Source organism: Trachinotus anak, unplaced genomic scaffold (assembly GCF_046630095.1).
Source record: "Trachinotus anak isolate AG129_WGS33_773 ecotype Australia unplaced genomic scaffold, CSIRO_AGI_Tana_v1 ptg000012l, whole genome shotgun sequence".
Classification (NCBI taxonomy): Eukaryota; Metazoa; Chordata; class Actinopteri; order Carangiformes; family Carangidae; genus Trachinotus; species Trachinotus anak.
In genome coordinates this window covers 21107808-21120290 of record NW_027273863.1, presented here as the reverse complement: position 1 = coordinate 21120290, position 12483 = coordinate 21107808, and the positions used below count along the sequence as shown (strand labels likewise).

General features: G+C 40.7%; 1 protein-coding gene across 14 annotated transcripts in view; it reads right to left on the bottom strand.

Moving 5' to 3' along the window:
• Positions 1–11877, bottom strand: part of LOC139629805 (supervillin-like) — a 48556-nt gene extending 36679 nt beyond the window's left edge. For 4 of the 14 annotated variants that reach the window (XM_071492658.1, XM_071492664.1, XM_071492661.1 and 1 more), the window contains exons 1-2: positions 3466–3824; positions 1213–1276 (exon numbers count right to left, since the gene is read on the bottom strand). In XM_071492658.1, coding sequence (XP_071348759.1) covers positions 1213–1276; positions 3466–3526 — 125 coding nt within the window. In that variant the 5' untranslated portion in view covers positions 3527–3824. Of the gene's footprint in view, positions 1–1212; positions 1277–3465; positions 3826–8430; positions 8866–11334 lie in introns of those variants that run through there. The other 10 variants (XM_071492656.1, XM_071492666.1, XM_071492660.1 and 7 more) reach the window with 6 other exon arrangements.
• Positions 11878–12483: the final 606 nt, after the last annotated feature.

Here is a 12483-nt window from a genome sequence, read left to right as displayed (position 1 = left end):
TCATTTATTTTACTCTGAATTCCCTCTGAAAACAAGAGGCCAAGTATCGATACTAAAAGAACAGAATCTCTAAAATGTAGTAGCCTAACACAGTCATTGTTTGCTGAAAACAAGTCAAATAAAATGCACATTACAGATAAATGGTGCCTAGAGTCTTATGTAAGCCTTCACTACAACTTTGCCTTAAATGACTTCTCTTAAAGAGATAATTGCAGGTCAAGCTCAGCTGGTGTCACTTCCACCATTATCCAGCTTAGAAACGAGGTCATCAGGCCCTGACTCTCAGCCAAGTGGAAACACACAATCATGGCCTTCTCTTAATGTCTTTATGTGTCAGCATCAACAGGTCACACAACCTCATCTATGTATGCACATATACACACGTATACTGTATACATATACATATATATTAGGGCTGAAAGATATACAAAAAAAAAATCATATTGTGATTGTTTAGGCAGATATTGCGATTGTAGTATGAGTCGCGATTTCAGTTGAAATGGTCATTTTCACTGAAAATATATAAGAATAATAATAATGTGATTTTTGTTGGGGCTTGTACCAAACAAGGATGTTCTTTTATTTTTTCAGATAACACCAATGCTAGTACTCTATATTGCTCAGATTTATCTAATGTTCCAATGCATCAAAAAGTTGCTGTGTATCAGCGTGCAACACAGTGTGAAGCTCAGAGGGAGCCTACTGTATAGTTACTGTATACAAATTGAATAAAATTGGACAGAAAATATTAAACAAAAGCTGTTCATTATGCAGCATATAGTGTTTTCACAGTCTGATTTTACATTCTAAACTTTATTTCTTAAGATTGCATACCATTTTTTCTTTCTTTCTTTCTAACTGTGGTGGCAATTTACCTATGTGATAGAGCTCTAATACTCAACAACCAGAGGAAACTATTGATTTAATGGTAATGGGGCTTGGTGCAAAGCACTCTTGAAGGAGGTATTATGGCTCTAATGTCATGTGAACAAAAAAGTGTCTTAGGATAAGCTGTTCCAGGCATCTCCAGCTTTTAATGCTTACTGTGCATGATAAGCACTCTAGTAAACCTCTATCCTCTCATATTTCCCCATCTTGATGACAAAGCAAATGAGAGAAATGTAAGTGCTCTTAGAAAGTGCTACATGTCATTTCTGTTGTTCCACTTTTTTGTCTTTAAACTTGAAAACACACATGATTCTTCTTCCTCACCTTAAGGCTTCTGTTGGAAATGAGGCTGAGTTGCAGAGTTTGGTGGGGGCTTTAGATCCAAATCCTAAGAGGGGAAAAATAAGACCCAATAAATAAACAGAAAATAAACAAACAAGATAATAACAATAAATAACTTAAATTACAAAGAAATCCACTCTCTCTGGGCTGACATAGGGAGTGCTGGAACTCAAAGAAGAATGTATATTTCTGGGGTAACTGCATCATTTGAAAGTACAATAGATCTACAACATAAAAAGTTTCATATTATGTTCTTCACCCATTCATTGTCTTTTCAGCAACAGAAGCCCATTTTTTCAAATGCAGTGTTGTTTTTGATTTGAACACCCGGTCAGGCACCTACTAGCGGTTTGTTGCTTTGGTTCCCACTTAGGCTATCAATGCAAAAAATGTACAAGCTGCTACATGGTATCCACAAAACACCAGGTGTTTGACAGACTAGAGCAGACCCAGTCACAACTCTCATAACCACACTTGAAAGATGATCCACAAATTAATCATCCCTAGAAAGTACAGTTCCTAGAAAACTTATCAAAGTCATTTGTGATGGCAGTTGTTTTTGTAGATACTTTTTGTTTCTATTCTTATTGCAATGCAACCACAGTAGTCAGATTATCTGTATCCTAATAAGATTCATTTAACTTTTTTCCCCTTTTTCTTTACCTTTTTCAAATTTTACCACACTTCTAGCAAAATATTCATTATTATTATCTTAATTAAGAGAAGCTGCTTTTCCTCTCAGTTTAAACACCAACATGGTGCTGTTCGGTTCTGACGGGAAATACAAACTGCTATAAGTCAGTTGTCAAAAAAAGGTTAGCCAGAAAGTTCACATCCAGTTCCCAGCTGGTAGTTGACCCTCTAACTCTCTTGTTGTAAGCTTGTATTCCAGTAAGGGAGACAGATCATGTTACTGCCTTCAGAACACCTCTGACTTATTTTGGCCATCAAAGACTGTGTGGCAATAGAGTGGGGGAACTTTTGGCAGGAGAGAATGTATGGATGTGGAAAAGTGTGGTGTCCCAGTGCTCATTTGGAACTTGAAGGTCAAGGGCTCTCAGTGATTTGTGAAGTGACCTGATGAAATTAAAGGATATGTTTGGACCTAAGGAAGGACACAAATGGTAATTAAACATCAGAGAGGCCAGAAATCTGGGATGGAGGTCTTCATTTTATAACTGCTGCAGTATGGATGAGACTCTTCATCGCGTTTGTTGTACGGATGTGAAGAACTGATCCTAAAGGAAAGATGACACTCCTTTCATACCAAAAATCAATAAGTGCCATCACCTTTAAAGCATTTTTTCTTCTCAAATCCACAGACATTCAAGATTTTCAAAGCCTGTGGGACTCTTGTGGAGGTGTGTGTCCATGTATCTGTCTGTTTATATGTCTGTCTATGATTTCACAAGTCTGCTTCCCCTGATGGAAAGCCCCATGTACAGAAGTCATTCTGGCTTTCCTTGGAAATGTCTGCAGGTTGTCATCATAACAAGCAGCAGAAGGCTCTAGGCTGGCAGTGCCAGAGAGCAGCTTAGGCTGCTGATGGTCCCAAAGTGAGCGTGGTGAGGAGAGGGATTTTCTATAATTATTCAGAGGTGCAAAATAGACTCCCTGAGTGAACTGGGCCCTTGCTTGTACACAGTCTGTATGGAAAGGTTGCTGGTTGGAACATGACCAGCCATCTCCCACCTTAAGAAATGATACAGCTTGTGAAGTCTGAAAACAGCATTATATGTAAAGAGGCAACACAGCGGCACCCACCTGTTGAAAATACAGCACCAAATGAGTGTAGTAAAAATGCTCTTATCACTGCTAACACACAGACTGCATTCATTCGAAGCAGCCTGTATGCTAACATTCATGCATGCCCATAGAAATAGAAATATATTTAAACCCTCTGTACCTGCTTATAATATTGCAAAATCCTTAACTGCATTAGGGATGATCAGGATGAGAAATTCTAACACTTGCCATAAATCCTTGTTTTAACCAGTCCAATAAAAAAGTAAAGAAGTAATCAACCAGGAAACGTCACAGCCACCTCGCATGTCTTGCCAAGCTGAATGCCCCTACCTACTGTGTTACTGACGCCCACTTAACTCTGTCATTTAACTCAGTAAGGAGCTAATTTGCATTAGGCAAGTCCCCCAATGAGTCTATATAGTTAAGGGAATTCAATTGGGTTAAGTCATGCTATAGCCAGATCAAGCCTTCCCCTTCTACAGGCCTTACCTTGGCCACAGGGCTGCACATGGTTCACAAGGTAACTAGAGATCCATGGGTTTCGAAACATGTTTAAGGAGGTGAACAGCAGAACGTCCTACTGCTAGACTCCCCTCCGGTCAAAGCGGTGGACAGCAGGAGTGGCAGCGGTGGAGGCGAGAGCTGCTACCGGTAAGCAGACAGGCAGGGAGGAAGGCGGTGATATCACCATGCACACAGCCACAGCAGAGGGAATATCCTGGCTACATAGCAAGCTACAGCCTACACAGACTGGCTGTCATACAGCATGTGTGTGTCAATGTGCATGTCAGTGTGTGTGTGTGTGTGTGTGTGTGTGTGTGTGTGTGTGTGTGTTTGTCTGTGCATGCAAGGGAGAGAGAGAGAGGGAGACAGCACAGCAGGCTGCTAAAGCAGCTCAGAGCCCTAATCAGATTACAGGCAGAAATTAGCCTTGATGATAAAAAACTCTGGAACAGGATTGGAGGAGGGTGCCAGTAGGACTGCAGGGGGTGGTGTGGGGTCCGGGGATACTGGAAGTCAGATGGTGTCCTTAAAGCCCACATTAAGTATGCTTCAGCCAAGATGGCTGGATGCCACAAAAATTTCCAAAAAACCACAGCCAAAAATTGCATAAATATTAATATTATTACGAAGTTGTCACATAGTTTGGCTGTGAAAGCTTCCTCTTTCTGTTTTTAAACACAGTTGGACTCCACCAGATCATAAAATTCAGTGTACTGCTGGCAATATGATTCCTTATGGTTGTAAGGCTTTTACTGACCGCCTTGTCTTGATGCCAGTTCAGCCAATAGGAAAGGCTTTATTAAGCTCTGCAGTAGGACAATACTCATTATTAATTTCCCGCCATATTCAAATCTTTTCTCATTAACTGCAGCACAGCTCATACCGAGACTTGGTGGGGTTGTAGTTTATTTCAGTTTCTGTCCGTCCTTGTGTTGTCCCTGTCTGTCTCGCCGTCTTCCTCTATCTTGTTGTACTCACACGCTGTACGTCCAGGTGAGACACTTCAAGTGAGCTCTAACTCTTCTTCTGCCAAAAGTTGGCCTGGACTCAGAAGTGCAGACGTAATTACACAGAGTGGGTGCAGGCTAAATCTAATCTAAGAAACGACAAAACCCACTTGTGTAAGTCATCACGTCAGGGAATATGACACTAATATTAAAGTCAGAGAAGAAAGTAGAGCCAACACCCAGACTGTCACATGATTAAGTATCACATCATAGACAGAGTCCCTAACTGCTCCATACTAAGCCACTTAAGCACAATGACCCTTTTGGTGAAATAAATAAAAAACCAAATACCAGCTAAAAGGAGGGTGAAAGTGCCTTACTGTAATTTACTGTTGATTATAATTTACTCTTGATTATAGCCAATCAATTAATCACTCCAATGCAGAACTCTTCTTTAGTTCATATCCCTCTAGAGTCTTCAACTGTAATATAGGGACTGACAACAACAACTCCTGCTGCCGAAAATGAAAAAATGATGTAGCAGCGATGTACCTTACTCAACTGTTAAATTTAAAGTGCACATGTACACTTACACAGACATGTCATAAAAACAAACAAGCTCTAAAGAGCAAAGACTGACAACAAAAAGAGGCACTTGAGCCTGGAATGAAAGAGGATGCGTAATATTTCCAGAGTATTTGAGATAATATGTATTTTTGGTTATTGTTTATATCATACAAGCACAATGCACGGAGATGCACAACACACAGTTATCTTTAGCAATGCAAAGGGTTAAAACAGTATTTTGTGATTCTTTGACATTAAATAGATAAATAATGATAATGTGGGAATCTGCAGAGACTGCAAGAGAAAGCTAGACATGAATACATGACTATAACACAGTGAATTGTTTTTATGGTTGTTGTAATACAAGTTTACCGAGGTGTGCACAAAAAACATTTTGTGCATCACGCAGTAAAGTAACACTGACAGTTACTGATCTCTCACATTCAACTCCAGTGTGTGTGATAGAGATCTGTTAGTTACAGTATAACCTCCAGCACTGGAAAACAGGCATCAATAGAGAGGAGAAATGTACCCAAAGCATTACTTCACACCTTTTCCCTACTATAAAATACATCTATCCCTGAGAAACATCAGTATGATACCATTTAATACTGCATGATGCATATTAATAATGTAAGATCAACAGTACATCAGCACTGAACAGGTGAGGGAACTCCGATCTAAAAGCTATCTGCACTGCACTGAAGAGGTAACCTGGTGATAAAAACCCAGTTATTTTACTCTTGTACACAGTTTTGGACTCTCTCTTAGTATTGCTTGCTTGCACACTCACACACATCCTCTGTGTGTTGCTTTTTCTCACCCTTTCACACACAACTCCCCCCCCCCCACCACCTTCACCAGTCTGCCTACGATCCCTGTAGACGCCCCTAATAAGGCAACATGTGTTGTGAGTGGCTGCCTCGGGGAGAGGTCACCCTGTCAGCCAGCCGGCCCGTGTTTACCACGGGATCGTCTCCACGACTGCTCGCTGCTCTGCTGTGTTTTCTTCCTCACTCCTTCTCACGTTCCTTCACCAGATTTGTCATCTCTCTCCTCTGGCCCTCCCTACTCATTCCTATCAACTCCCTCTTATTCCTCATCCACTTTTCTCTCCTCTCCTCTCTTTCTTGCATTTCTTATGTTCCTTTTGTTAAGATCCCTATATTTCTCTATTTGATTCTTCACCCATGTCTCCCCATTTCACTTTTTAGCTCTGTTTACCTCTCTTTTCAGTCCCAACTCCCATGCCAACATCCACACCAACAAACATGATACATCTTCCGTCACACACTGTCTCATCAGTTGCATACAAATTTGCAATTTCAAATCAGGCGACATGTCACTCATAAGGCTTTTCTTAGAAGTAAACTACACTGGCTTATGAAATCATACTTTAAGCCTTCCAAGTTACTAAACTGAGGTGGACTCTTAGTGAAGAGTTGATGACAAGGTGAGAACTTGCCAAAAATCATGACCACAGAACTGAGATCTGGTTTGCAGATTAATTTTGGAGTGGGATGTTTTAAATGTTGGATTGCAAATGTTTGAATGTACAGACTAATTCAGTTTCCATCTTTATAGGACAGACAGAAGAGATAAATGTTAATAAAACTAAAGACACTATGAAAATATATATAAATCACTATATTCTATATTTAATCAGTATTTTTGATAACTACTACTTTATAAAATGCTACTAGCTGGACTATCACATTTAGAAGTACTGCCAAAGGTTTACTTTACATAAATCATATTACTAAAAGGCATGCAGCCTGTTAATTGCTGTTTCCACAGTAATCACTCACCACCTCAGCTTGGTCAGTCTCTCTTTCTAATGAAGAACCCCTTTCTGATCCTGGCATCTACAAATGAATGTATGAGACAACTTGCTCTGACTTTAATTGCCTCTTGATTTGTTAGGTCAAAGACGGATAGAATTGTGAAACTCAGTTCAACAATTTCATCTTGCTAAACAGGATTCGATATAACTCAACACCCAGGACAACATGTAAACACCACGAGGCGAAGCCTCAACAAATCCCCAAGTGACTCAACATCAAAGCATCTCGCAGTAAATCAGACTTTAAGCTGTGAAGCTCAGCAGCACGCTGGTTTAGGGTATAAGGATGAAGTTATCCTGTGGAGGACAATACAATATGATCCTTTGTTTCAGTCCGTCTTTATGCAGCCTGAGCTCCAGGTCTTTATGTGATGTAAACTGTGACTGACTGGAGATGAGCCACAAACTTCTGCTTCAGGCTCACAAGCTAATGCCATGGTTTTAACTCACTAAAACTCCAAAGCAATGACCATCCTTAGAGCTGAAAATGTTAGTTCCTTCCTACAAAGTACATTTATGTCAGCTATTTTACAAACCAACATCTCTATACTAATTTCTATTTGGAGAGAGTCATCCAATGAGAGGTTCACAAAATACTGTTTGTTGGGTGAGGGAAATTTGACCGGTAATTCAAACTAACCAGACAATCCCAATATTAATGACAATGAGCCAATAAGAACCACTATACGGGACTACACATTTTGTTTTCTTGTAGTCATTTGAACAACAAAAACTAAATGCTAAACATATGGTATCATGTTGAATCTCTAAGACGCACTGTTCGACCCATGGGTCTTGGTAGAGCTACTTTAGATGTGTTATGGTCTGTCTGACTCAATCTTCACACAACAACCTTGACAAATGATACATTGTTTGAAAGCTCAAAGCCTATGTGCACAAAGCATAAGGGAAGCCCATATCACTGCAGCAGATGTGGATACAGAATCGGCTTCAAAATATTTTTCACACAGAGGATACTTCTACAGGCCTTGTATTCCCTTTTCATGCCAAAAGAATCTTACATTTTGACCATGTTTGTGCCTCAGTCTCTTTCACTCATTCTATTGTTTTGGTTGTACCACTTTTAAACCACCTTTTAAAGGAGACCTGTGATATGACTGTTATCAAAACAGCTGAAGAACAGGAGCCTTTTTATTTTGAGCACATTACTGCTGCACAAAAATGGGAATGTCTGGTAACATGTTGCATGTTATCATTAGTTAAACAGACTGTCACTGGAACGGACACATGACCAGACTGGTTGAATTGGGAATCAAACTTGTATCTCTAATATCTACCTTCCTATTGCACTTTCTGTTTACAGATGTTTCTACATGTGAAAGCTGACTGGGAGTTGTAATCTTTTTTCCTTCTTTATCATTATTATTTTTTATTATTATCAATTTAGAGACTTCTCGGCACTTTAAGCAGAGGCAGACACTGTGGTCCAAGCAAGCCTGCCTTTATTAGGAGAAATTTTCTCTGTTTAGACTAGCTTGCACAAACACACTAATGTACGCTGAGACACAGACACACATGCACTAATATCAACACATACACACACATGCAGAAGAAGTATATATTCCAAACTACCTCTCTCACACACAAAAGCCCGGATCAAATGAGAGCCTGAGGCAGCAGAGCAGGAACCTTCATCCTTCCTCTTTCCTTAAACATTTACTCTAGCATTCCCCCTTTAGATCCAGATCTGCGTTCCTCTATGCTGCCCTGCATCAACTCTGCCTGACACTCCGCACAGAAATCTGCCTGCTCTGCTCTTATATGGATATCGATGAGCACACAGCCCGGGGATGAGGAGAGACACTTAAGAAGTTCTGCAACACTTAGGCAGAGCAGGGGAGAGGCAGGGAAAGGAAAAGAGAGACAGAGACAGAGTGAGAGACAGAGTGAAGGAGGAGGAAGACGAGGATCTCAAGCCAGAAATGGTTAGTTGAGGATTTGGCTGTGCTTTCTTAAAGGTACATCATCCAGGAACATCTTCACATTATGTAACATGATGAGGTAACTTACGGTAATTCAAGACCAGACAAAGAAGTCACATCAGTTTATGTGTCCAGTTTGATACAGTACGTGGTTGGTCATTGGTAGTAGGTCTCAGTATTATTGTAGGGGTTGTTCCTACAACTTCTCCTCTTTCGGCAAAGAAAACTAAGATGGGAGAGAGAATATGATATGCAGCTTGAGCCCTGGCTCTGCTTGATGACCCATGTTACAGCATTTAGCGTAACACTCTGAGACAATCAGTTGTAACTATTAAACGAAATGAATGTGACCTTTAAGGTCAGTTAGTGAATGTTGTTAGTGAATGTTGTAAAACTAGGATAAATCTATACTTGTTTCATACCCTATCACCCTAAAGTTGACAATCATACATGAACATTTGATTCAAAATATAACCAAACAATAAAAATATACCTTTAGCCATTTCTCCACAGCGCATTTACAAACCCATGGTATGTTGACAGGACATCTTTAGTGCATGCTACCTGCTGTACATATGGTTATATTCAGAATTATGGCAACTATTCTTATTGGCACCTAACAATTATAACTGCAGCAAACATAATCACAGTAACCTTTAATATAAACTACAATGACCAAACCATGATTTTTTTCATTTCTTATTATATGTGTGCTTATAGGCCAAATACCTGAGCAATATCCAGAAACACAACCAATTACTATATACTACCTACTTGTCCCCAAAATTAACTAAAAGTGCCATGATCTGATACAAAAACATCAGAACTAGATATATCCTTAGTTTGTAACTATGAACATCCTAAAGCAAGGGACTCGTGTCCTATACATCCAGAAGAGCAATCATACATTCAGAAAGAGCAGAAAGAGGCCAGCATGTTAGCAGGCCAGCAGGAGCTTGTGGACAGCTCTCTGCCTTCTGACAGAGTAGGTGCTGATGGTAACAGTAGACAGTCGGGACAAACAGAGATGGTGCTGAGCACAAGCTCCAGGGATAACTGGTGCATGAACATAGGGGAGGGTCCGTGAGCTGGAGCCTCTTTGGTCACAAATGTTTCTCCTTTGAATAGGAGCAGGAGTATGATGAAAGGTTGTAGAAGATGCTGATTGCTTCCAAGAGCTGGAGTTGTTGTTCAAATTCTTGCTAGGGGACACATCAACAAGCCAATTTGCTGTTCTGAGAATTGAATCTTTGCCCGTTCATTTACAAGAAAATTATTCTTACAGCTCTGACGATCCGCAGCAACAACCTCCAACATTGCTAGAAGTTTTATCCCGCAAACACCAACAACAAAAAAGTGGAGTTACTGCATTTCATCATTGACTATAAAACCTGCACTTGTTGCAGAGTGAGACATATCTAAAGCTACTTTGTATAAAAACATTTTGTTGTGCAACCAAGAAGACATACCAAAGCATTTATGTATTGCATATATATTTTGTCCATATTTCAATCAAGAACATTGGCCTTCAGCAAATGAATGTATGCATCACAGCTGATAATGTGTGCCAGTCCATAGTCTTATACTGATGAATATGAATAGAGTCCAGTGGCAGAGAGTCAACAAAGGGGCCAGTAAACCTGTCTCTTCATTTTGATGGGTGCAGCAGGTGCAGAGGACCAAGCAACTGCCGTACAGAGTCACACACACACTCTCTGTCTCACACACACGCGCACACACACACACACTCACACACAGACACACACACACTATAAAAACAAAACTGTGGAGACATGACGCCTGTTCAGTGTTGGAACAACACACCAGCCCACCTCATAGCGGATAGATCAGCTGCACACACATGCCACCATACAGCCATAATCTGAAGCTTGGAATGCTAATACTCATGTGGTTACTTGAGACAGCTCAAAGCAACAAGAGGGGGCTTAGTTGGGACACTACATTCAGTCCTCCATTGGAGAGAAATTAAACCAGACACCATTGAAGTACCGCTGAGTTTCAGTTTTTGCACCAATGTTTGCCTCCTCTATAGGGTGGTTTAGGCAAAGATGATGATGAGTGACAATGATCCCTGATCATAAAGATACCTAAGAGGATAAAATATTTAAACTGCCAAACTTTAAAATCCACCAGGTGACTGATGCAGAGGAAAACAATTGTCTGGGAATCTGCTGCAACAGGATTCTGTAGAAGAGTAATGGCAGTTGTGTTTGAACTAATTATGCAGTGGGTTTAATCTCTGTCTGCTAGTTTACAAACCTCACCTGATGTATTCACTTTTACATCAGAACTTAGAAAAAAAAAATACTAAACAAAATGAAACAATTTCTGGGATATTAAATCCCTTATTATCTTATTCCTCCAACTGATGCTGGATAGACCTAGGGAAGCTATTGTGGCATGAAAAATGTAATAAGCTGCCATAATGTCCTCTTAGTTCAGCATATACCTGAGAATTTATACTTTGCAACTTACCACAGAACTACATCATAAATGATTAATTGTCAGATTCATAGCATGAATGATTACTTACAATGCTTTAGGTCCAATAATACAGGACTGAGAGAAATGCTGCACAGGTGAAGTCCATTTCTCCTTACAGTAGAGTTCAGGGACATGAAACCACCAAAGGGTCTCACTAGTTCCTTATTCAGAGCAAAGCAGGTGCTGAGGAGGCAGGAGGTGCAGGTGTGTGTGCAGGTAAACCCAACAAAGGATCCAAAGTCATCCACCATGAAGCAAGTCCAACCTCAGCAGGCGACACATTTAGCCTGGTGCTTTCCCACTAGCTCTGCTGTACCAGACCAAATAAATCAGTGCAGGAACAGCCACACAAATAAGAAAGAGAAGAAGGGAGAGGGAGAGGGAGAGAGAACGAGAGGGAGTAGGGTATGCAGGAGAGGGGTGAAGGAGAGAGGCAGGGACTGAGGTGAAACTGAGACAAAAATACACAAGAGGGGTGCTGCAGCAGGCTGATACTCCTACAGTGAGTGGTTCTTCAAACTATTCCAAAAGTCAAGACTGTGGTTCCTAAAGCATCCATTCTTGTAAACCAGGTTTGGGACCCTTGTCTGATAGAGTTTAGACTGACAGTGAGAGGTGACAAACACTGCTTCCAAAGGGTTTGGGGAGTGCGGGCCAAAACCGGCGTGGTAACCTCATCCCACAGCAACCATGTATGGGCTGAAGAGAGCAGCCTCGATAGAGGGGCATCTGCCATAAATAGCCAGGAAGCGTCAGGCTCCCAGTGCAGGGGGATCGAATCAGCTGTTAAAACTACAATCCAGCAGCACAGTGTGATCCAGACGCTGCAAGGGCTCATATACATCAACGCCGTCCGACTGCGCAGAGTGGGACCAAATGTAACTTAAACTTTTAGTAAGGAAGCATGAATCCTCAACACATTGGTGTTATGTTTGTAAAATCTACATTAACATCAGCCAAGTGGTAGGATACACTTAAATTTGTTCTTCAGCACTTTTATAAACATCACACTTCGTGGCTTTAAAGGCCACAAGTGACAGGTGTTTCAGTGAATCTAAAATTAAAGACAAAGAGTGGAGCCTCCATCTACAGTACATTGATGCATTATGACCATGATCGTTGCTAAAGTACTTACTACAGGACAGCAGTGATGTGGAGGATTAGGATCTGCACTGTTCATGCACCTACACAGACACAC